The sequence below is a fragment of the Mustela nivalis genome (genome assembly GCF_964662115.1).
Source record: "Mustela nivalis genome assembly, chromosome: 5".
Classification (NCBI taxonomy): domain Eukaryota; kingdom Metazoa; phylum Chordata; class Mammalia; order Carnivora; family Mustelidae; genus Mustela; species Mustela nivalis.
In genome coordinates, this window is record NC_139024.1 from 134,044,032 (window position 1) to 134,069,955 (window position 25,924).

The 25,924-nt window shown below is 39.1% G+C and overlaps 1 protein-coding gene across 1 annotated transcript in view; it reads left to right on the forward strand.

Moving 5' to 3' along the window:
* The first annotated feature begins 291 nt into the window (after positions 1-291).
* Positions 292-25,924, forward strand: part of LOC309864919 (GDP-mannose 4,6 dehydratase) — a 511,379-nt gene continuing 485,746 nt past the window's right edge. Inside the window, exon 1 of the mRNA XM_082730876.1 lies at positions 292-676. Coding sequence (XP_082587002.1) covers positions 575-676 — 102 coding nt within the window. The 5' untranslated portion in view covers positions 292-574. The remainder of the gene's footprint in view (positions 677-25,924) is intronic.

Sequence of the window (25,924 nt, forward strand, 5' to 3'; positions counted from 1 at the left end):
CATTCCCGGGACGGCCAGAAGGGCCGAGGGCAGGAGACAGGGGTTCCAAAGAAGATAAGCCGGTGAAGACCAAGCCGCCAACCGCCTGCGCCCTCTTCGCCAGGGGACTGGCGTGGCCTAAAGACCCGGCAACATTTCCTTTCCTGAACCTGCCTAACAGCCACGGCCGAAGGCTGCAGAGCCCCGCTGCAAGACCGCCCCTCAGGCGCCCCGCCCTGGCCGCGCGGCCCGCGGCGGAGGAGGCGTGGCGTAGCGAGGCGGCAGACGGCGGGGGGCGGGGCCTGCCGCGAGCGCCACGGGAGCGTCGCGGCCTGACGCGAATGACGCGGCGCCCGTCAGGCCGCAGTCCCGCCGCCCCGCAGTGGGGCCCGCCTTGGCCCGCCCCCGGCCCTCCCCGCCCGGCCTCCAGAGCGCCCCTGTCAGATTGTGGCGGCGGGCCGCGCGGTGCGCTACTTCCCTGCAGCTTGGGCGAGGAGGCTTGTGTGCAGGCACACCCCCACGTCCCTTCGGCACCGCTGTCTCTGCTCCACTGGCCTCCGCTCCGCCCAGCCCTCGGCCACAAGCCGGTAGCGACATGGCACACGCGGCGGTATGCTGCCCCAGCGCTCGCGGCTCCGGGGACGGAGAGATGGGCAAGCCCAGGAAAGTGGCGCTCATCACTGGCATCACGGGCCAGGTGAGTCCGAGATGGGAGTTCGAGCCAGGCCTCCTGCTGCTGGGGCACGTGTGAGCCCCGCGCCCGGGGCTGCCTGCATTTCCAGGAACAGCCTTCTGGGCATCCCGGAAGGTTTCCGATGTAGCTTGTTGTGGAGGTCGGCGACAAGATGTGTCTTGTGGAGAGTGTGCTGAATGCGTGGAATGCTTCTAGGCTTCCCTCGGGGCATGGGAGCGCGTGTCCTACTTGGGACGTGGTTCTCGCACCTGAGCCAGACTACCTACCGTCTCCCACCTGCCCAGCCAGCGACTGCAGTGCTTGTTTCTCCGAGGTCTCTAGGGTGCACTTTAATTTAGCTCTTTGCAGATCCCAGTGCTGGGGGAGGGAAAAGGACTGGTTTTCTGTGTGTGTGTGTGTGTGTGTGTGTAGTCAACTTGCTATACTTCCGTGTAAGGGCCAAGGCCACTGACCTGCTAATGCTTGGGAAGCAGGGGAGTTCTTGCGGTTTTGGTTCCCCCTCACCAGCTTTCCAGACAGAAGAAAACAAATTAAAAGAAAGTAGTGCCGAGGAGTCATAGACTAGGAAATATTTTTTGTTTAAAAAGCACACCTCACAAAAACTTTTTAAACACACAAACTCCTGAGATTCATGTTAATACATTTGAAGTGTATCTGACAGACTGGTCCAAAGTTAGGCTAAGGTTCTATTTACAAACAAAAGGAGTTCCTTAAGTGATGTAATCATGAGGAGCTGTCCTGCATGTTGGAACCCCATCTGCAGACTGAGCATGGCTGTTTCCTGACAGTTATCTCTTAGAGATACTGCAACAGGTAGGCCCTCACCACTGTATCTAACCAAGCTGTGCTGCTTTAGATTCATTCAGGATGGAATGATTTTACTCATTATTTTTGTAGACAGAATGTTACATGTGTGTTCCTGGAGCTCTTGCTAGTGGCTAATATTACTCTGTAATGGAGGTGATAATAATGGCTAATAAATGTGCTTATCATGTATCAGTCACTTGACCAATATTAACTCATTTAGTTTTTACAAGTACTCTTTGAAGGGGTGCTTTTTTTTTTTTCACCTCCACTTTACAGATGGGGAAAGTGAGGCATGGGAGTCTGATTTGTCTGAAGTGAAACAACTACAAGGGTCTAGCTGGGATTCAAACTCTGCTTTCAAAGCACTCTAGCATTAGAAAAGAAATTGGAATTGGCCAGATTTAGAGTCCAAGAATACTAGACAGTTTTAATTATTGGATATCTAAGTATTTTCTGGTTATTCATCTTACTTTGTTTAAGGTTATTACAATAAACAACTGTTTGAAAACTGGTGGAAGAGGTGGATAGGAAATAGGAAAAGAATTTGAGACTGAGGAAGTGAACCATTCAGTTTAGGCAAGGGCCTATAAGCTTTCAAGTCGTGGCCTACAAACTTTTTTTTTTTTTTTTTTTTTCCTAATGGTGAGGACTCTTTGGTAGATGGTTTCCCTTTTTCCAACTTCTTAGACTGAATCTGAAGCTCAAAAGTTTACTTAACTTGTGTGAACTCTTGAAGATAGAAAATTTTTTTAGTACCTTGAAGAAAATGGTTAAGCTATTAAGATAACACTTGGTATGACTTATACCAATTTAAGTGACCAGCACTATCGATCAGTGCAAGTTAGAAATGGGACCTTCTTTAAAGCTTTGGAACACATCATCTAGTTGCTACTGAATGGCAAGAGAGGTGCAGAAGTGGCCTCCATTGTAGTTTGTCCAAAAGGCTGCTCCAGGGAAGTCTTCTTTAAGCACATGTTTAGTGTGCAATGCTCTAACCAGATATTTTTGGCTCATCACTTCATTTTGGCTCACTACCTCATTTCCAACTTTAAATTCCTTGGGTTTCAGGCCCCTTTTACCTTCAGCACCAATATTTCCCTCTTTCCTCGCACATTTACCCTCTGCATTGTCCCTTTCCATGTTGGGTTCTTGTGTTGGCTTTTATACCCCTGGCACAGTGCCGAATTCTGTAGCTGCACATAAATCCTTGCTAATGGAACTTGCTGCTTGCTATGCTTTGCATTTGTCTTCTAGGACAGTGATTCCTAACTTGGGTATCAAGGATCTCCAGAGGACTGTGAAGTTAATACAAGAGGTCTAAAAATCCATACATTATTGTCTATTTTTAAAATAATATATCGTGAGAGCTTACCGAACTACTCACTCTGCTAAACACTATATATCCCTACCTTAGAGGCAGGTACAAATTTTATTCCCAATTTATACCTGGCTAAGTAAGGTTAAGTATGTTCCCTGGGAGTGCACACCCAGTGAGTGTCAGAGCTGAGATTTGAACCAAGGCATTGCTTAGAACAATTTTGTTAATGTTGCTTCAGTAGTAAACTATACACATTAAAATACAGCTTTGTGTGTCTTGTGTCTGTGTGTGAGAGAGAGAGAGAGAAAGAAAAAGAGAGCTTGTTCTACTCTTAAGAAAGGTCTCAGATTCAAGAAGGTAAGGTAGATATCATTGCTCTTAGGGTATTCATGGTAATTGTGCTGTGATGGGCTCTTAAATGGGTTGTCCTAGATTTCCACTTGAGAAAGTGCAGATAGTCATGGTGCCCTGTTTGCTATGCATCTCTAATATTTACTGTCAAGCTTCATATACTAGCTTTCTCCCTCCTGTCTATTCTTATTACAGTAACTGTGAATCATTTTCTAAAGTTTTTACCTTATTAAATCTCCTTAAAGAAAACCAGGCTTGGGGGCACCTGGGTGGCTTAGTCCTTAAGCCTCTGCCTTTGGTTCAGGTCATGATCCCAGGGTCCTGGGATCCTAGGGTGCAGGATCTAGCCCTGCATAGGGCTCTCTGCTCAGTGGGAAGCCTTGCTTCTCCCTCTTCCACTCCTCCTGCTTGTGTTCAGTCTCTCGCTGTGTATCTCTCTGTCAAATAAATAAATAAAATCTTAAAAAAAAAAAAAAGAAAAAAGAAAACCAGGCTCAGGCTTGACTTTGTTGCCTCTAGGCCCTCTACCAGCCATCTTCAGAGCTCATCTCCACTGTCTTAAGGTACTTTTGGTTCTTTACTACACAGTTGGAACTGTTCTTGCTTTTCTTTGAATACTCTCTCTTTGTACCCCACTGGAGTCCTTTTGTGGCTGAATGCCCTCACAGGTGTTACTCCTTTTCAGTCACCTGAAGCCTCTGTGTACTCTAGATAATCCTGCCAAATGCAGCCATTCCAGGAAATTTCTTTGTATTTACATACATGCAATCTCTGTTGGCTATATAGGTAATTTGCATATCTTACTTCTTTGGTTTAATTACTTTAAGGTAGAACCTTTCAGCATATTATCTCCTACTTAGTTTTGCCTAATGGTCTTTCAAAAATCTTGACTTTTCTCATGAAGAACACAGCTTTACTCTTTCTGCTGGGTACAGGGCTTGTTTTGATGCTGGTGGGAATATCATGATATACTCATTGCCCACTAGGATCTTATAGTTTTCAAGGAACTTAAGACCATGCAGATGAAAAAAGTAATATTCAAGTATGGTAGAGATGTAGTAAAGTTGTATAAGTAGCGAAGTAGTATTTTAAAAGTATGTTAGAGCCCAAATGAATGGTTTATCCAGCCTCAGAACTCTGGGAGAGGTCACTGAATGCTTGAAATAGCTAGCACTGTGTTGGTTTGAACAGCATGCACAGGAATGAAGAGAGGGGACAGTTTTGGGAACAGTGAGGACACTGTAATAATAATGGAAGGAACTTAATTTGTTAAATTATTTATACCTCTTGCTCATTTCCAAAAAGTTTCTGAAGTGGCATCAACAAAAAACATATCATTGGACCATCATAAAAAGAATGAAAAAAGAAGTAATCCACAAAACACCAGTCAATAACTCAAAACAAAAAACAGGAGTTTGCAGGGAAGGCCAATAGAAAGATGGGGGTAATGTACTAAAACCCAAAGCTAAGGATAGCTGCTCTTCTCCTCTAGGATCCTGATGGATTCCTGTCTCATGTTGAGGCCTTTTATCCATTTTGAGTTTATCTTTGTGTACGGTGTAAGAGAATGGTCGAGTTTTATTCTTCTACATATAGCTGTCCAGTTTTCCCAGCACCATTTATTGAAGAGACTGTCTTTTTTCCACTGTATATTTTTTCCTGTTTTGTCGAAGATTGTTTGCCCATAGAGTTGAGGGTCCATATCTGGGCTCTCTACTCTGTTCACTGGTCTATGTGTCTGTTTTTATGCCAGTACCATGCTGTCTTGGTGATCACAGCTTTGTAGTAAAGCAGTAGTAATGTGATGCAGTAACGTGATGTAGTAAAGCAGGTAACGTGATGCCTGCAGTTTTATTTTTGTTTTTCAACATTTCCTTAGTGATTCGGGGTCTCTTCTGGTTCCAGCTCTTTGAAAAATACTGATGGAATTTTGATCGGAATGGCATTAAAAGTATAGATTGCTCTAGGCAGTATAGGCATTTTAACAATGTTTATTCTTCCTATCCAAGAGCATGGAATGGTCTTCTATCTTTTTGTGTCTTCTTCAATTTCTTTCATGAGTGTTCTGTAGTTCCTCGAGTACAGATCCTTTATCTCTTTGGTTAGGTTTATTCCCAGGTATCTTATGGTTCTTGGTGCTATAGTAAATGGAATCGATTCTCTAATTTCCCTTTCTGTATTTTCATTGTTAGTGTATAAGAAAGCCGCTGATTTCTGTACATTGACTGCTGTCAATATGGACATAAAATTCAGCTTTGACTTTCCTGCAAATCAAGACAAAGTGGATAGGCTAGTCAAAATTTTTATTAATACTACACTCTTAGAGAAATAACTTTAAGCAACAGAACAACATGATGGACAACATGCTTGCTAGTAGTTTTTTAAAGAAGACAGTCATCTTCCTAGGACATTTTATTACTCCCTAATGGATGGCATAAGCACACTTTTTGGTAGATAGAGACTTAAGTAATTGAATAGTTAGTTTTTGTGGATTTTTCCTTTGTTAAATGGATATTTTTCCAGTCTGTTATTTCAAGCTGGTTTCTGCCAAGGGAGCAGACAGGCTGGAACTGTAGATTACATTGTCAGGTGTGTTGATTATAAGATTAATATTGGTATTTTGAAAGTGGAAGTATTTGACATGGTGAGGCCCTTCCTAACCTGTAAATTGGGCTAGATTTTCCTTGGGAGGTTTGGATCTGGCCAAACATTTAAGCAAGTACTAATTCAATGCTTCAGATTTCTGCATCACGACACATGGAAGAGAAAGCATTTATCTTTAAATAGCTACAGGCAAGAAGAGTTAACTTGTCTGTGGTTGGAAGACAACAGACTTCTGGTAAATCTTGCAAAAATGAAAGAGATGGACACTTTGAGTTATCAGGTCATATTCTTTAAGCCATATTTTGTTTCAGAATTTTGTTTTTATGGCCTTGTTTCTAATTTTCATTACTTTTGTTAGTTCTTGGTCTTTAAAGAAAACAGGTAAAATGGATGACCTAATTTTCTAGACTCAGGTAGTTCTTTCAGGCTTCGTATTCTTCATTTAAGAGTTAATTTAGTATGTTAGAAAATGGTAATTGAGAATTGGCAAGAGGTACCTTTCTTCCCACAGTTTTCCTTAACCCCATTTAAATAATGCTTCAGTTGAATTGTAATAGATGACTGGGACATTACCTCTTTTGGTTTTACTTTCTAATCCATATTCAATTTCTCATAAGTTTCTACATTCCAATATAGGTATAAGAATCATCACTTATGTAGATGGAGATTTAGTGAAATGTGATGTGGTCTGTTAAAACTTGATTTCTAGATAACACATTCAATTTTTTTATGAGTGTAATTGACCCACAATGTTACATTAGTTTCAGGTGTACAACCTAGTGATTAAACCTCTCTCTGCTTGATGCTGTGTTCACCAGAAGCATAGCTACCATCTGTCACCACGCAACACTATTAAAAGACCTTTGACTGTGTTCTTTCTGCTGTGCCTTTTTTGACTTTCTCATTTCATAACTGGAAGCCTGTATCTCCCACTCCCCTTCAACCATTTTACCCATCCTCAACCTAGCAAACATCATTTAGTTCTCTATATTTATAGTCTGATTCTACTTTTTGTTTGTTTATTCATTTGTTCTGTTTTTTAGATTCCACATATGAGTGAAGTCGTATGGAATTTCTTTCTCTGACTTATTTCACTTAGCATTATACCTTCTAGTTCTATTCACATTGTTGCAAATGGTAAGCTCTCATCATTTTTAATAGCTGCGTAATATTCCTGTATGTATTTGTGTGTGTGTGTGTGTGTGTGTGTGTGTACACTATGTCTTCCTTATGCATTTGTCTATTTATGGATGGATGCTGGGTTGCTTCCATATCTTGGCTATTGTAAATAATGCTGCAGTATAGGGGTGCCTATATCTTTTCAAATTAGTGTCTTTGTTTTCTTTGGGTAAATACTCAGTAGTGGAATTATTGGATCATATGGTATTTCTATTTTGAAGAACCTCCACACTCTTTTTCTACAGTGGCTGTCCAATTTGCATTGGTAGCAACAGTGCATAAACGTTCTTTTTTCTCCACATTCTTGACAACACTTGCTATTTCTTGTTTTTTTTTTGATTGTTGTATTCTCACAGCTATGACTTGATATCTCATTGTGGTTTTGATTTGTACTTCCCTGATGATGAGTGATATTGAGCAGCTTTTTGTGTTAAGACAACACGTTCTTTAGAGACCTTAGACATTCAGTGTTCATTCAGGATTATATACTGTCCTGAGCTGGTAGTTTGCCTCCAGTGCCCCAGACTTATTGAGTGCTACCTTATCTACTCATGACATGGGAAAATCCAGTGCTCCACAGTCTCCATGGTTGGCTTCAGGACCCCAGGACTGAAACTGAGAGTGACTTTTGTTAGTTACTGACTTGATTTCTAGATGAATTGAAAGTACTCTTAATTGTTCTTGTGATCCTGAATGGCTCTTTGAGTTATAGAGTTCTCAACCTGCCTGTCTGTCCTCTGAAGCAGCTGCTTCTGAACTTCTGTTAAGTAAAAGTTACGATTAAATGAGAATTATCTGGCTATGAGTCAGGTTTAAGGAAGGCAACATGTTTGTCTTCTAGATACTTAGTAGCTAATCATTTGGGTTGAAGATACAGAAGAAAAAAAATTACTGACATCAATAGAATGATTACTGTGTGTCATGCAATGTACCAAGCACTTTCTACAAATTACCTCATTTAGGGGCTCCTGAGTGGTGCAGTTGGTTAAGTCTGACTCTTGGTTTTGGCTCAAGTGGTGATCTCAGGATCATGAGACCCAGCCCCACATCAGGCTCTGTGTTCGGTGTGAGTCTGCTTAAGTTTCTCTCTCACTCTCCTTTTGACGCTCCCTGCCTCTAAAATAAATACTTCTTTAAAAAAAAAAAAAAAAAAGACATTATCTCATTTCACCCCAGATGGTTCAAATTTTTACTGTCCACCTTATATCAAAAAAGGAAACTGTCACTTGGGGAACTTCAAACTTGCCCAAGAACCCTTAATGCACTAGATTTTTTTTCCTCAGGACCTTCTCTCCTGTCTGGTTAGAGTACCTCGCTTGGGCAGTTTGTCAACAAATTGCAGAAGTTTTCAGCTCTCAAGAGGCTGTTTTTAAAGGCTGTTATATATTTTGATTGGTACCTTACCATGTCCATTAGGTGATGTTAACATATTAGTGTGTGTGTCTTAGTAGAAGTCAGGAATAGGGGTGAGGAATGGAGGTGGAGCACTATGTTCTCTGACGGCTTTTGAAAGCTTCTGGTGTCTCTTTTCTTTCCCTACTGTTCTTTTCAGTTTTCTAAGGGATTTTTCAGCAAGAGAGGAAAATGGTCAGAGCAAAATGCTTTCTCATGCCCATAAACCTTCTCCCAGGGGAGGACAAAGAGCCAGTAGCCAATTAATAGGATCCTCAGAAGTGGTAGGTCCCTGGGCCTGCAGCTTGGGTGATGGGTTGTCTGGATGAAAACTGTGCCTGGAGAACTTGCCCAAAAGCTTTGATGAGCATATGGATAGTCCAAGTGTTCAGTGTGGTGGAGAGAGGCAGGTGAGAGGCTGGGTTGCCTGCTTGTATGGCTGCTACAACTTGTTCCCAGGGATCCTTCTATTTGTACACAGACCTGAGAGTTACAGCTCCCAGTTTGCTTGTTGTGCCCTTTGATACATTTTTTTCCTTTCTCTAATGCCACTTGTCCTTTCTATATTGTGGTGTTTATCCTTGCTGTCAAGGTCCAATTAGATTTTCCTTAGGAGACTCAGAAGTCCTCTATTCTAGATTTGTATACCCTGTTATGAACTGGGAAGCCTGGTCTAAGCCTGAAAATGTTCTGCTTGCAAAATGATCTTAGCAAGTACTTTTGACTCAACTTTTCTTTTTGTGGGTTAGTTTAATCTAAATAGATAGTTCCTTGACTTGACAGTAGCCTCTCCTCTTCTCTCTTCCAATAGCATTGTATTTGTGTTACTAGCAATTCTCTATTTGGTACCTCTTCTAAATTTCCAGGTAGCAATTTTTTTCATGCTTAATTTATCTTTTCTCCTGGAGGCAATTATATTTTGGTGTGAGTCATCCTCTACTTAGTAATAGAAGTACTAATAATCATAATTAATGCACTTAAGAAATGTTTGAGTCCCAATTATGTGTCAGGCACTGGGGATTCAACAGTGAACATAATGTAAAAAATGACCATCCTTAAACATTGATGTTCTGGTAACATTGTGTTCTGGTATCATAACATTAATGTTCTAGGTGGTGACGATGGTGATGTTAATTATGGTAATTACAATAATTAACACATGTTGAGCATTTACTCTGGGCTGGGTACTGTTCAAAGGGTTTATATTTGTTACCACAGCAAAAGAGCATCCTGTGATGCAGTTTTCTTATTATCTCCAAAGAATACAGAGGTTAAATATATTGTCATCCAAAGCTCTCTCCAGTCACTGTTTGAAAAATCAGATCTTAAATGTAAATCCCATTAATTTTATTTTCTATGAAGTTTGTAATTAGTATCAACAAATAACTTCTAAGGAGAGACAAATTATTTATTAAGATTCAAAAACAAAACCTATTCAAGAGTTGTGGAAAGGTAAATTATAGTAGTAAAATAAGCTTGTACTGATCATTACATTACATGCCTCTCATTTTATTTTATTAGCTGCGTGGGTCATATCTTTAATTAGTTCTTTGGAGGGCCTATGTTGACAGCTAATCTTGCAGACTCTCTAAAGGCTGGGGCTCTATGTTGGATAAAGTGGAGAAGAATGAGTTAGATTTTTTAGCCCAACTTAAGTTTGAATTACTGATTAGTTATTTATGAGGTGCATGACTTTGGACGAGTTATTTACCTTTGCTGTCAGATTGGATGAGTAATTCTGCTAAGTAGAAAATAATTCTGGAACGTAGCAGGGACCTTTGTGCCATTACTAGAATGAACCTTCTCTTCAGTGTTAAGAAGATAATAAAAGATTACTTGAATTCTAGGAAATAAAGTTGAATCAGGAGAGGATTAATATTTACCCTTGTGTTTTCAATGGGGAGTCTATTATCCAGGGGCAGAAAGTTCTGTAGTATTTGGAATCATTCACAAGGCTACAAAGTACTGGGAGGCCAACAGATTTGACATCAGTAAGTCTTACAGACTGATAGTATAAGCAGATGTGGGAGCCAGGCTTATCTTCATGTATAAGAAGATTGTGGGCAGTGGACCACGCTCTGAATCTTCCTTACTGGGATTTCAATCCTGTAGGAAAGGTTTGGCAAAATTGGAAATGAGAAAGATGTTTTGAGTACTGTCCTATTTTTTTTTAAATTTTATTTATTTATCAGAGAGAGAGAGGGGGAGAGAGCGAGCACAGGCAGACAGAATGGCAGGCAGAGGCAGAGGGAGAAGCAGGCTCCCCGCTGAGCAAGGAGCCCGATGTGGGACTCGATCCCAGGACGTTGGGATCATGACCTGAGCTAAAGGCAGCTGCTTAACCAACTGAGCCACCCAGGCGTCCCGAGTACTGTCCTATTTTGATCAAAGACTCTTATGTGGTGGAAAGGGTTTTTTTTTTTTTAATGCCTTTACATTACATGTAACTAATTGATTAACTGAGGAAAGAGCATGGAACTGAGAATCAGAGGCTGGATTTTAACACCAGTTAATTTTATAGCTTTAATTTTTTCTTAGTCTGTTTCTTTCTTTTGGTTTTTGTTTGTTTGTTTGTTTGTTTTAACTTAGAACTTTTTTTTAAAATATTTTATTTATTTATTTGACAGAGAGAGATCACAAGTAGGCAGAGAGGCAGGTAGAGAGAGGAAGCAGACTCCCTGTTGAGCAGAGAACCCCATGCAGGGCTTGATCCTAGGACCCTGAGATCATGACCTGAGCCAAAGGCAGAGGCTTAACCCACTGAGCCACTCAGTACACCCCCCCCCCCGTCTGTTTCTTAATTTTTATTGTGAAGGGATTACTTCGTCATCTCTTAAGTCCTTTCAGAGTATAAAGTGCTAGGACTTTAGGATTGAACACTAAATTACAGTTGATAATGTGTAACGAAAATCTTATTTTTAAGTGGTTTAAAGATAAGGCCATTAGGAGAATTTTTTAAGAAACAAAATGAACTGTGGTGGATTTATAGTTAAGTGTGCAAACTAAGAAGAAATTCTTGTATTAGTTGTATTTTGTCAGAATTTGTAAGGTTGAAGTGAAAAATCTGAGCTGTCTGTCCTTTTAGGTTATATTAAATGAGGTAGTTTTTTGATGCGGGAGAATTTTAAAATTCTCGTTATTTATTATCTATATTTTGAGCTTAGGGTTTAATAGTTGAGGTTTTATTCATCCAGTAGATATTTGCTGAGATTTCTTCTGTGTTGAGGTAGGTGCTGGAGATATAGACACCAGGAAGATGGACATGATTTTGTCTTCAAGACCTGCTAGTCTGATGAACAACAAGCAATTTTATAGCATGTTAAGTGGTATGATGGTATAAATCAGTCACAGAATCACAAGAAGATCTTTCCTTAAAAATGCTCTGAAGTATCATTAATTCAGTAGATTTATTGAGCATCGATTACCTTGGAAGTTTCTGGTTATAAATGCTATTATATTAAAGGGTTAGTTGTGAGGCCTTCTTGTAGAAAGGAAAGCTACTTAAGGACCACCTATAACTACTTTTTCTTTTTTTTGACGTGGAACTCTTTTGTATAGTCTTGGATTCTGTGAAGGATGGTTAAAGATGTTACTATTTTCATGCTCATTCTTCTATCTTAGAAGCTGTATTTCCACCTTTTAACAAAGGCAGAAGTGCTTAGATTTGATGAAATAAAGCAGTGGGGAGTCAGAGACCCTGTGATGTGACAGAAAGAGCTCAGCTTTGGGTAAGTCTCAAACCTGGGCTCAAACCCTGCTTTCAAAAAAAGTACATTAAAAACAAAAAGAAAAAAGTACATTTAGAAATGTCTTCCATTTACTGGCTGAATGTCTCCAGTGAGTTACTTAATAAACTTGAACCTCAGTTTCCTCTCTAAAATGCAGTTAATTATACTCACATTACAAATTGATATGTGGATTACATATTATGATTACAATAATACCTCACACAATGCCTGGCACACACTTTGTGAAATGATAGTGCTTACTATTTATTATTGTATAATTAATGATTCTTTATGTATAATACATTATTAGGTCTAATAAATCCTTAAAGTCAGGAGGTATGAGAAAAGGGTAGAGAAGTGTTTTGAGAATGCAGTTTGATGTAGGTAATACAGAATGAATTTGAGTAGCAAAACAACAGAGGCAGGAAGACCTGCTAGGAGCCTCAATTATAATCATGAAGATGTAGATGCAAAGGGAAGGGAATCAAAGGGACAACAGGACTTTGTGATCATTTAGGTGTAGGGAATGTGACAAGGGCAGGAGTTACAGATCTCAAGGCTATTTTAATTTTGGAGACTGGCTGGTTGGAATTACCATGACCAGAAATGTAGTCACTGGGAAAGAAAGCCAGTTATCTGGGAAAGATAGTGAATCCAGTTTTCCTCCTGTTGAATTTAAGGTGAGAGTATAACATTCAAGTTCAAATAACCTGTAAGCTATTTGAAATATAAGGTTGGTATGCAGGTGAGAGATCATGGCCACATAGTCTTGTATAACAACCTGGACAGCAGCTATGGATTGGGAAAGCCCTAGGTGTGTCTATGCTGCTCTACAGTGCTCATCACCAGTACTTTTACTCCCCAGAATTTTCTGTTGCTCCCACTTATCTGGCATCAAAATTAACATTTTTCCTTTTGGTTTGATGATTGAATTTAGCTAGGTTATTTTAGTATACTTCAGCTCTCCCTGCCTCTTTATTTATCTTACTATTTAAATTTTCCTATTGTCATGTTTTTATGCAAGATTCCTCCAACTTTCAGCTTGTTGTCCCTTTCTTCCTTCCATAAAGAATTTTGGGAATCCCATTCTTCCGAATTGGAAACAAGGTGCTCAGTCCCATTAACTATTTCCATAGGAGCTTAGTACATGGGGAGTGACTGAGTGAAGCATACTTGGAAGATAATCATGTGGGATAGAAAGCCAGTTATCAGTACTATTCTTGGCAGTGGGGCACTAGTGTGCCAAACTTAGCCTTTTGCAAGCCAGTAAGTGGTTTTCCTGCCAAATCTTATGACTTACCATAAGTATCAACACAATCATATGTAGAAATCCATTCATTGAAATGACTGCTTTTAGGAGGTTGTTTTGGAGTTCGGTTACATAGAACTGTGTTACAAGGAATTGAAATTAGATGGTTTTTATATGAAGGGATTTTGCTGAAGGGTGTGTTTGCCTTATTTTTTTTTTTTTTCAGACTATTCCTGCTGTGCCTTTTAAGAATTCCACTACATGTAAATTTTAGGGGATCCTTTCTCTGACTTTCATATGATTTATTTTTAACTTCAAGGATGAAGAAAATAAGAATTTATTTAGTATTTATAGAAAGTGTTTAAACTTCATAATTACACTTGAAAATTGTGCCATGAGAGCTTGGTCATATGTTATATGCTTGAATATTGGATTTGATTATAATGCTGAAGTGAATAGCTCAGTCACGTATAATGGAAGCATGTTCCTTAATGTAGAGTGAAAAAACCTTAAATTTGTACCTCTAGCAGTCTTTTCTTAAAAATTATTATTTTTTTAGTTAATATATAATGTATTATTTGTTTCAGGGGTACAGGTCTGTGATTCATCAGTCTTATATAATATCCATACTCATTACAACATATACCCTCCCCAATATCTATCATCCAGTCACCCCATCTTCCTACCCACCCTCCCCAGCAACCCTTAGTTTATTTCCTAAGATTAAGAGTCTTTTATGGTTTGTTTCCCTCTCTGCTTTCATCTTGTTTCATTTTTTCCTCTCTCACCGTATAATCCTCTGCCTTGTGTCTTTAATTCCACATAGCAGTGAGATCATATGATAACTGTCTTTGTTTGATTGACTTATTTATCTTACTGTGGCTCCGTTTACATTGTAGCAAATGGCAAGATTTTATTTTTTGATAGCTGCATAATGTTCCATTATATATACATACCACATCTTCTTTATCCACTTTTCTGCAATGGACATCAGTGGACAAACTTCCAAAGTTTGGCTGTTGTGGACATTGCTGCTATAAACATCAGGGAGCAGATGCCCCTTCAGATCACTACATTTATATCTTTAAGGTAAATGCCCAGTAGTGTAATTGCTGGGTCTTAAGATAACTCTATTTTCAACTTTTTGAGGAAACTCCATACTGTTTTCAAGAGTGGCTGCACCAGCTTCCATTCCCACCAACAGTATAGGAGGGTTCCCCTTACCTGTGTCCTTGCCAACACCAGTCGTTTCCTGACTTGTTAATTTTAGTCATTCTGACTGGTGTGAGGTGGTATCTCATTGTGGTTTTGATTTGTATTTCCCTGATGCCAAGTGATGTAGAGCACTTTTTCATGTGCTGTTGGCCATTTGGATGTCTTCTTTGCAGAAATGTCTGTTCATGTTTTCTGTCCATTTCTTGATTGGATTATTTGTTCTTTGGGTGTTGAGTTTGATAAGTTCTTTATAGATTTTAGATACTGGCCCTTTATCTGATATGTCATTTGCAAATATCTTCTCCCATACTGTCGGTTGTCTTCTGGTTTTGTTGACTGTTTCCTTTGCTGTGCCAAAGCTTTTGATCTTGATGCAGTCCCAATAGTTCGTTTTTGCCCTTATTTCCCTTGACTTTGGTGATGTTCCTAGGAAGATGTTGCTGTGGCTGAGGTTGAAGAGGTTGCTGCCTGTGTTCTCCTCAAGGATTTTGATGGATTCCTATCTCACATATAGGTCTTTCGTCCATTTTGAGTCTGTTTTTGTATATGGTGTAAGGAAATGGTCAAGTTTCATTCTTCTGCATGTGGCTGTCCAGTTTCTGAACATCATTTGTTGAAGAGACTGTCTTTTTTCTATTGGACCTTCTTTCCTGCTTTGTCGAAGATTAATGTTGACCATAGAGGGTCTATTTCTGGGTTTACTATTCTGTTCCATTGATTTATGTGTCTGTGTTTGTGCCAGTACCGTATTGTCTTAATGATCACAGCTTCATAATGTAGTTTAAAGTCTAAAATTGTGATGCCACCATGTTTTGTTTTCTTTTTCAATATTCCTTTGGCTATCTGGGTCTTTTGTGTTTCTGTACAAATTTTAGGATTATTTGTTCCACTTCTTTGAAAAAAGTTGATAGTATTTTTATTTTATTTTTTATTTTTTATAAACATATAATATATTTTTATCCCCAGGGGTACAGGTCTGTGAGTTGATGGTATTTTGATAGGGATTGCTTTGAATGTGTAGATTGCTCTAGGTAGCATAGACATTTTCACAATATTTGTTCTTCCAATCCATGAGCATGGAACATTTTTCCATTTCTTTGTGTCTTCCTCAATTTCTTTTATGAGTACTCTATGGTTTTCTGAGTACAAGATTCTTTGCCTCTTTAGTTAGATTTATTCCTAGGTATCTTATGGTTTTTGGTGTCATTGTAAATGGGATCGACTCCTTAATTTCTTTCTTCTGTCTTGTTGTTGGTGTATAGAAATGCAACTGATTTCTGTGCATTGATTTTATATCCTACTACTTTACTGAATTCCTGTATGAGTTCTAGCAATTTTTTTATGGAGTCTTTTGGGTTTTCCACACAGAATATCATGTCATCTGCAGCGAGTGAGAGTTTGACTTCTCTGTCAATTTGGATGCCTTTTATTTCTTTTTGTTGTCTGATTTCTAGTACTGTGTTTAACGACAGTGGTGATAGTGGACATCTCTGTCATGGTTCCTGGCCTTAGGGGGATAGCTGTCAGTTTTTCCCCATTGAGGATGATATTTGCTGTGGGTTTTTCATAGATGGCTTTGATGATATTGATGAGGCAGGTACCCTGTATCCTTACAGTGTGGAGAGTTTTACTCAAAAAAAGAATACTGTACTATGTCAAATGCTATTTTGCATTTATTGGGGGGATCATATGGTTCTTGTCCTTCTTTTTATTAATGTGTTATATCACATCAATTTGCGGATGTTGAACCACCCTACAGTCCAGGAATAAATCCCACTTGATTGTGGTGAATAATCCTTTTAATGTACTGTTGAATCCTGTTGGCCATTATTTTGGTGAAAATTTTTGCATCCATGTTCATCACGGATATTTGGCTGAATCTTTGGTTTTGGGATCAAGGTAATGCCGACCTCACAAAAAAGAGTTTGGAAGTTTTCCTTCCTTTTTGATTTTTTGAAACAGTTTCAGAAGAACAGGTAGTGATTCTTCTGTAAATGGTAGAATTGCCCTGGGAAACTGGTCCTGGATCCTTGTTTGTTGGGAAATTTTTGATTACTGCTTCAATTTCCTTGCTGGTTATGGGTCTGTTCAGGTTCTCTATTTCTTCCTGGTTCAGCTTTGGTAGTTTATACTTATCTAGGAATGCATCCATTTAGTCTAGGTTGTTTAATTTGTCTGCATATGGTTGCTCATAATATGTTTTTACAGTTGTTTGTGTTTCTTCACTGTTGGTTGTGATCTCTCCTCTTTCATTCATTATTTTATTTATTTGGGTCCTTTCTCTTTTCTTTTTGATAAGTCTGGCTACAGGTTTATCAATCTTGTTAATTCTTTCAAAGAGCCATCTCCGAGTTTTGTTGATCTCTTCTACTGTTCTTTTGGTTTCTATTTCATTGATTTCTGCTCTGATCTTTATTATTTCTCTTTTCTTTCTGCGTTTAGGCTTTATTTGCTGTTTTTTTCCCCTCCAGCTCCTTCAGTTGTAGGGTCAAGCACCTCTATCAATCTTCAAAAAAAATTATAATATGATTTTTTATGTTTCTTAGAAGAATTTTGTATTTTTATAACTTTTCACAGAAGAAGTTGGTTTTCCAGTATTCCTTTTTTTTTAAGCAGTATTTTTTCATTTGTTTTTTAAAAATGATGAATTGGAATTTTACAGAGATGTGTAGGCCATCATAATATTTTTTGGTGACCAATGTCGAAAAACTAAGCATATTTATTTTAGCTTAAAGTTAGATCTCTCAAAATGTAATCTTTGATTGCAAGAAATGTGCAATGGTGGCATGTATTCCTGTTGCAGTGAACTGAGTACAGGAGAAAGAATGGGAAACACAGTTTGTCAGGAATTGAGAGAGATTCACCCTGCTTGTGGGCTAGCAAGTAAGCCTCCTCCAGTTCTGCGGATGAGTGCCTAAAACATGATGCTCCTGGGTTGGAGACCAAGGATTTATTATTCGTAGCACAGAAGGCAGCATGAATTTCATGTTTGTAGCAGTTTAGTTTGCATCAGATCCTCTTGCCCTCCCAAGGCCTCTGGGGGCAAAAAGGTGGTAGGTTTAGGAAGATGTTGCAAATGCAGTGGGTATGCATCGCAGTTGGGAAACTAAGGTTGGGGAACCCTAATCTTTTATAAGGGTTTTATAAAGGCTGCTGGCAAATCTGCCCAGCCTTTGCTTGGGAGAGAGACGTTATTTTTCTGGATAGCAAACAAATCTTCCCTTTGCGAGAGAGAGAGAGAGAGAGAGAATATGAATATGTTCATCTTAAAAGGCTAGCTACTTATTACAAATGTCCTTGGAAAGATAGTACTGAATAAACACTGTCAGTGGACCTGCTCATAAGATATGCAGAAATGGGTGAGACTCATGGAGAACTGCCTCCCAATATTGTTTACTCTGTTAACTGAAACTCACCAGTTTGACAACTTACAGACACTTTCTCCTTATTTCTCCATACATCTCTATGGGAAGCTTGAACTTTGTTTTGGATCCCCACTCTCTTTTATCTTTTTTACTTGAAGAACAAAATGATAACGGGGACGTGGGTGAATGTGCCTTGCCCCTGAGGAATGCGTTTTATATTTTGTTTTATGTGTAGTAGTGGGTAGTACGGTAAAACATTGAATCAGTTTAATCTGATAGATTCATCTCAGTTGGCCTGAAGAACCATACCTCAGAAGTTTTCTGGGGCACTTGGCTGGCTAAGTTGAAAGAGCATACAAGTCTTGATGTTGGGTCACCCACATTGGGTGTTGAGATTACTTAAATAAATTAAAAAAAAAAAGGAGAAAATTTTTCCAGCCTTGGGGAAAAGTCCACATTCATACTTCCACTGCCTATGATCCCAACTGGATAATTCTAACTCTTGTTAGCATAGAACCTTCTTTTCCTCATTGGGACCCTGTGAACACATGCCATGTCTCACGAGTGACGTTAAACTTCTTTCATTATTTTTAATGCTTTTTCCTACTTTGTTTTAAAATCATACCTAATTTAAATTTTCAGCTTCACTCTGAGATTAATCCTATCATTTATGACAGTGTTTATCTAGTGCCTATTGTGTGATAATAGGCCCTGTCTTCAAGGTCAGAAACCTTTCATCTTTTTAGATTTTCTTAAAGGTTCCCTAAGTCTTGTTTTGATTTTTGTGAATTTTGATGTCATCATCAGAATGTATTCTAGCAGCTTGCATATTTTGTTAAAGAATCTGATTTTTGCACTCAAAGAATCCTTTTTTCTAAGTAAGTCGGGTGTCATTGCTCAGCAAGATCAAAGGGCTTTTGGAATGAAATAGTGTGGTTACTGCTGATGTGTAACTTTGCTTCACTCCTCTTAGTTATAAAACCTACATTTGTATATTAATTTATTGTTTCCAAAGAATTTAAACATTGTTTCCATTGTTCTTAATAGTACTCTGTGAGGCAGGCAGGGCAGGTATTACTGTCATTTTACAGATGTGATGACCAAGACTCAGAGTGATCAAGTGACTTGCCAGTGTCTTGGGGCTAGTGATTGTCAACCACAAAAACTACAGGCATTTTTTTCTTTTTAATTTTTTAAGGATTTTATTTATTTGAGAGAGAGTGGGTGCATGTGCATGAGCAGGCTGGAGGGGCAGAGGGAGAAAGAGAGGAAGACTCCCCGCTGAGCAGGGAGCTTGACTCAGGCTCCATCTCAGGATGCTGAGATCATGATCTGTGCAGAAGGCAGGTGCTTAACTGACTGAACCACCCAGGCTCCCCTAACTCCAGGCTTTTTGGCTCTGTCTTCTGGATTTTTACATTTTACTTGATTTAATTTAATTTTCTCCTACTTACTGTCACCAGTGTTTTACTGTAGGCTGGTATTTTTATTTAGTGTTCATAAACAGACTCTGATAGGTAGGGTACCATCCCTCACCCCCAACCCAAGGTGTCCATGTCTTAATCCCTAGATCCTGAAAATATGTTACTTCCACTGCCAAAAGGGACTTTGTAGATGTGGTTAAAATAAGGGTATTGAGATGGAGAGGTTATCCTGGGTTATCTGTGTGGGTTTAATATAATCATGAGGGTTCTTAAATGGGATGGAGGGAGACAAGAATTGTCAGAAACAGAAAGATGGCATTGTGAGAAAACTTGACTGGCCATTGCTGGCTTTGAATGGACCATAAGCCAAGAAATGTGTGTAGCCTCTGGAAACTGAGAAATGTGAGGGTATGGATTCTCCCTGGAGCCTCCAGAAAGGAACTAAGCCTTTTGGCACCCAAATTTTAGCCCTTTAAGGTCCATGTCAGACTTCTGACTTACTGAATGATAAGATAATGAAAGTGTGTTAAACCGGTAATAGGAAACAGATATACACATCATGTATTTGTCTATCCTTTTTACCTACTTAGAATTCTCTTTTCCCTCTTGCTTTTGCCTACTTATATTTGTCCTCAATTCTACCCTCCTTTCATGTTCTAGCCCTTATTCATTTACATCATCTTGGATATTTTTGCATATTTTTTAGTTATACAACAAATTTTTTTTGCTTCAAGTTTTTTTATTTTTTTTTTAAAGATTTTATTTATTTATTTGACAGACAGAGATCACAAGTAGGGAGAGAGGCAGGCAGAGAGAGAGAGGAGGAAGCAGGCTCCAGGGAGCCTGATGTGGGGCTCGATCCCAGAACCCCGGGATCATGACCCAAGCGGAAAGCAGAGGCTTTAACCCACTGAGCCACCCAGGCGCTCTTGCTTCAAGTTTTTATTCGAATTCTAGTTAGTTAACATATAGTGTTGTATTAGTGTCAGAAGTAGACACCCAGTGCTCGTCACAAGTGCTCTCCTGAATACCCATCACCTAGCACATGTCCCTGCCCACCTCATTCCATCAACTCAATTTATTCCCTATAGTTAAAAGTCTTTTTCATAGTTTGCCTCTCTCTTTCTCTCCCCCTCCATGTTCATTTGTTTTGTTTCTGAGAATCCACATGTGAGTGAAATCATATATTTTTATTTCTCTGACTCATTTCACTTAGCATAATAAAACTTATCTCTATCATTGCAAATGGCAAGAGTTTATTCTTTTTTATGGCTAAGTAATATTCCTCTGTGTGTGTGTGTGTGTGTGTGTGTGTGTGTATCACATTTTCTTTATCCATTCTTCAACTGATGGACACTTAGGCTGATTCCATATCTTGGCTATTGTAACTAATGCTGTTATACACATTGGGGTGCATGCATCCCTTTGGATTAGTGTTTTCATATTCTTTGGGTAAATATGCAGTAGTGTGATTACTGGATCCTAGGATGGTTCTATTTTTAACTTTTTGAAGAACATCCATAGTGTTTGTCAGAGTGATTGCACAAGTTTGCATTCCCACCAACAGTGCAAGAGGGTTTCCCTTTCTCTACATACTTACCACACCTGTTGTTTCCTTTGTTGATTTTAGCCATTCTGATGGGTGTGAGGTGGTATCTCCTTGTGGTTTTGATTTGTATTTCCCTGATGATGAGTGATGTTGAGTATCTTTTCATGTGTCTGTTAGCCATCTGTATGTCTTCTTTGGAAAAATGCCTATTCATGTCTTCTGCCCATTCCTTAACTGGATTATTTGTTTTTTGGTTGTTGAGTTTGATGAGTTCTTTATAGATTTTGGATTCTAACCCTGTATCAAATATGTCATTTGCAAATATCTTCTTCCATTCTGTCAGTTGTCTTTTGGTTCTGTTGACTGTTTCCTTCACTGTGCAGAAGTGTTTTATCTTGATGAAGTCTCAGAAGTTAATTTTTGCTTTTGTTTCCCTTGTCTCTAGAGATATGTCTAGTAAGAAGTTGCTACAACTAAAGTCAAAGAGGTTGCTGCTCGTGTTCTTTAGGGTTTTGATGGATTTCTGTCTCACATCTAGGTCTTTCATCCATTTTGAATTTATTTTTGTATATGTTATAAGAAAGTGGCCCAGTTTCATTCTTTGGCATGTTGCTGTCCAGTTTTCCCAACACCGTTTATTGAAGAGACTGTCTTTTTTCCATTGGGTAATCTTTCCTGCTTTGTTGAAGATTAGTTGACCATAGAGTTGAGGGTCCATTTCTGGATTCTCTATTCTGTTCCATTGGATTATGTGTTTGTTTTTGGGCCAGTACTGTACTGTCTTGGTGCCTACAGCTTTGTAATAGAGCTTGAAGTCTGGAATTCTGATGCTTCCAGCTTTGTTTTTATTTTTCAGGATTGCTTTGGCTATTTAGGGTCTTTTGTGGTTACATACAAATTTTAGGAATGTTTGTTCTAACTGTGAAAAATGCTGATGGTATTTTGGTAGGGATTGCATTAAATGTCTAGATTGCTTTGGGTAGTATAGACATTTTAACAGTGTTTATTCTTACAATCCATGAGCATGGGACTTTTCCCATTTCTTTGTGTCCTCTTCAATTTCTTTCATGAATGTTCTATAATTTTCAGAGTAGAGATCTTTTGCCTCTTTAATTAGGTTTATTCCTTAGGTATCTTACGGGTTTTGGTGGAGTTGTAAATGGGACAGATTCCTTGATTTCTCTTTCTGCTGCTTTATTATTCGTGTATAAAAATACACCAAATGCAACGGACTTTTATAAGGTTGATTTTGTATCCTGCAACTCTACTGAATTTATGTATCAGTTCTAGCAATTTTTTGGTGGAGTCTTTCAGGTTTTCTACATAGATTATCATGTCTGTGAACTGTGAAATTTTGACTTCATCTTGCTGATTTGGAAGCCTTTATTTCTTTTTGTTGTCTGATTGCTGAGGTTATGACTTCCAGTGCTATGTTAAATAACAATGGTGAGAGTGGACATCCATGTTTTGTTCCTCCAACAAATATATTTGAGTGTCTGTTATGGAGAATACAAAAATGTCCCTATTTTCAAGGAACTTAATCTAACAAGGAGCATTAATGTGTCATTTCAGCAAATAAATATTTGAACACTGAACTTTGTGACAAGGATGTGTATGAAATTTATACCAATATGTTCCTAATGATAAAGCTGTTCTGTCATCATCACCATTATTGTTATGTAAAAACAGAATTATCCTTTGTTGGCTTTGAAGATGCAAGTGGCTCAGGAACTATGGGTGACATCAAGGAGATGAGGGGAGTATTTGGGTGATAGCCAGCAAGTAATCTAGAGTTTATGATCCTGGAATTCTGCCATTAATTGAATTCTGCCAACAGATGGAGCAGATCCTTAGAGCCACTCAGGCTTTAGACAGGCCTGGGACCTGGCTTGCAGAGGACCCAGCTAAATGTGCCAGACTTCAGACCCATAGAAAATGTCAGCTAATAAATATATGGTGCTTTAAGGCACTGAATTTGTGATAATATTGTTAAGCAGCTTTAGATAACTAATAGGAGAACTAACATATTGACACAGCACATACTGAAATAGCTGTAAGACAGGGTAGGATGAAAGCCACATGAGGAATGTAAATATGTATTATGCTTATCCAGGGGGGATAACTATGATTGGGGAAATAAAGGAGAACCTCACTGAGGAGGTGGTTCTGAACCATACTCTACAATATGGCAGGACTTTGAGATGATAGACTTTTCTGGGCAGAGGGGCATTACCAAAAGTGTCAGGAAGAAGGCATTAAACTTCTCACAGGGATGTTGATCACATTATTTGACTGACTTGTAGAGATCATGTGAAAATTTGGAGGATAGTCTACTAAGATTAGATGGATGAGATTATGGTGAACCTTGTAGGTTAAACTCTAGGGTTTGAGCTTCATCCATTAAGTAGTTAGAAGGCATTAAAAGTTTTTGAATAGAGAAGTGATATGACATAATTTGTTTTAGGATATTGATTGGGAGAGAAGGAGGTAGAGAAAGCAGTTGGGAAGGTAACTAGAAGAAAAAGGACAATTTATTTTTTTCAGTACAGGTGTGGGAAGATAAGCATCTGAACTAAAGTAATAGTTATTCATTCACTCAAGAAATATTTACTGAGCACTTAACTTGAGGCCAGCATGCAGAAAGACTATGAGAGGAGAATCAAAGGACTTAGCTACCGACTGGATTGTTGGATTGGTGGGACCGGGGGAGAAGCAGTTGTTTCTGGGGTGGGTGCCAATGACACTCAATTAATCTGTGTCCATAAGGAGAACTATATTTCACTGCTGTATTCCCAGCACAGTGCCTGGAACATGATGGGCTTTCAGTAAATATTTTGAGTGATGCCTGGAGTTAATCTTTTTTTTTTTTTTTTTTTTTTAAGATTTTGTTTATTTATTTGACAGAGAGGGAGAGAGCAGAAGCAGGCGGAATGGCAGGGAGAAGCAAGCTGAGCAAGGAACATGATGCAGGACTTGATCCCAGGACCGTAAGAGTATGACATGAGCTGAAGTCAGACACTTAACCAACTGAGCACCTGGGCACCCCTGGAGTTAATATCTCTTTTGTAGAAGTCCTGGATGAAATATTTGCTGCATAAAAATAGCACTGGGAATGTAGGGGTTCAATATGTCATATTTAGAGGTTGACAAAAGACAGCCTATGGACCAAGGGCAGGTGCTGTCTGTTTTTGTAAATAAAGTTTCCCTGGAACACAGCCACATCTATTTCTTTACTGTCTGCAGCTGCTTCCACATGGAGTTGAATAGCTGCAATGGAGACTGTTTGCCTTACAAAATCTAAGATGTTTACTGTCTGGCTTTAAACTGAAGAAGTTTGCCAACCTTGCTGTCGTTACTTTCTTAGAGTAGATAGTTGAATTGCTATGGCTATAGATATGGTCTCTCCAAATGGAAGAATGTACTGATGGAGGAATGAGGGTAGGATGGAGAAATGTTCACACCTCAGGATTAGAGGAGGGGGAAGAGGCAGTGAGGGAGAGAGAACAGAGAGCAGGTGCAGAGTAATAGGATGAAACTGGGGCAAGGACAGAGGTGTTTGTTGGTGGTGGTAAAACACAGATACAAAAAATTTACCATTAGTGACACTTTTTTTTTATTATTTTATTTATTTGCCAACAAGAGAGAAAGAGCAAGCACAAGTAGGGGAAACAGTAGGCAGAGTGAGAAGTAGGCTTTCTGCTGAGCAAGGAGACCAATGTGGGACTCTATCCCAGGACTCTGGGATCATGACCTGGGCAGAAGGCAGGTGCTAACCAACTGAGCTACCCAGGCTTCCCACTATTAGTGACATTTAGTACATTCACAGTGCTGTGTAACCATTACCACTAGTTCCAGAACATTTTTATCATCCCAGAAGGAAAACCAGTACCCACTGAGTATTTTCTCCCCTTCTCCGGTCCTGCATTCTGTCTCTATGGATTTCCTATTCTGGATATTACATATTAATGGACCATACAACATTTGTCCTTTTGTATTTGGCTTCTTTGACCTGGCATAGTGTTTTCAGAGTTCATCCATGCTGTAACATGAATCAGAATGCCATTCCTTTTTAAGGCTGGGTAATATTCCATTATATGGATACACTATATATTGTTTAACTGCTCGTCTATTCTAGGACATTTGGGCTGTTTTCACCTTTTGAAAACAGGTGGCTTCAGCAAATAATGCTGCATTGAACATTCGCATATAAGATCTGTTTGGACACCTGTTGTTAATTCTCTTGGGTGTATTTCCTAGAGTGGGATTGCAGAGCTGAATTTTGAATAAGAAGGCTTAGTATTATTGCAAATACTTCAGGGGAGGTTAGGACAAATTAGGGCTGAGAAAGGGCTTTTTCATTTTAGTAACAAGAAGTCATTTGGAAATTTTCAATAGAGTTAAGAAGCCAGCAGCAATCACATTATGGTGGGGGGCTGCAGGTGTGGGTGACAAGTTCGTAAGGTTTGGTTGAGAAGAACTAGACATAGTTTCTTATCTATTGAAGTCATCCAGGTTAGTGAAGATTTTTGTTTTTCCTCACAGAAGAGAAAGACTTTCTTTTTGGTTGGTGTGGAGTCAGTAGAGTAAAAGATGGTTATGGAAGAAGCTAGAGTGAGGAGGGTGACAGGCACAGATGGGTCTGAGTGGTAAGAGCAGGTAGTGCTGCATAATGTGCTAGTGGCTGAGGCTGGCCTGTTTGCTTGCAGCAGTGCTATCCACGTGGGTCCTGCTCTGGCAGTGTGATTTTCGGTGGTGTTCAAGTTGTGAAGTTTCTCAGCAACTTTGGTCTGTGTAGTAGTCTTAATAAATGTCTGATTCAGTTGACTGCAGAATGATTTATTTATATGGTGTGCCAGTAAGATCCATAAAGGATTCTGGGGTGGAAAGTGATAGTATATGATGGCAGATGAGAGTGTGGACAGGAAGAGAACAACCAGATTTTGAAGTCTCCTAAGAACACAGGAGTGCTTGTGAGTAGATCACACCAGTGAGGTGGCTGTGGTTTGGTTAGGATGGTATAGGTACATTTTTTGGTGAGAAGTACTAAGAAGCAAAGAGAGTTTTGTGGTT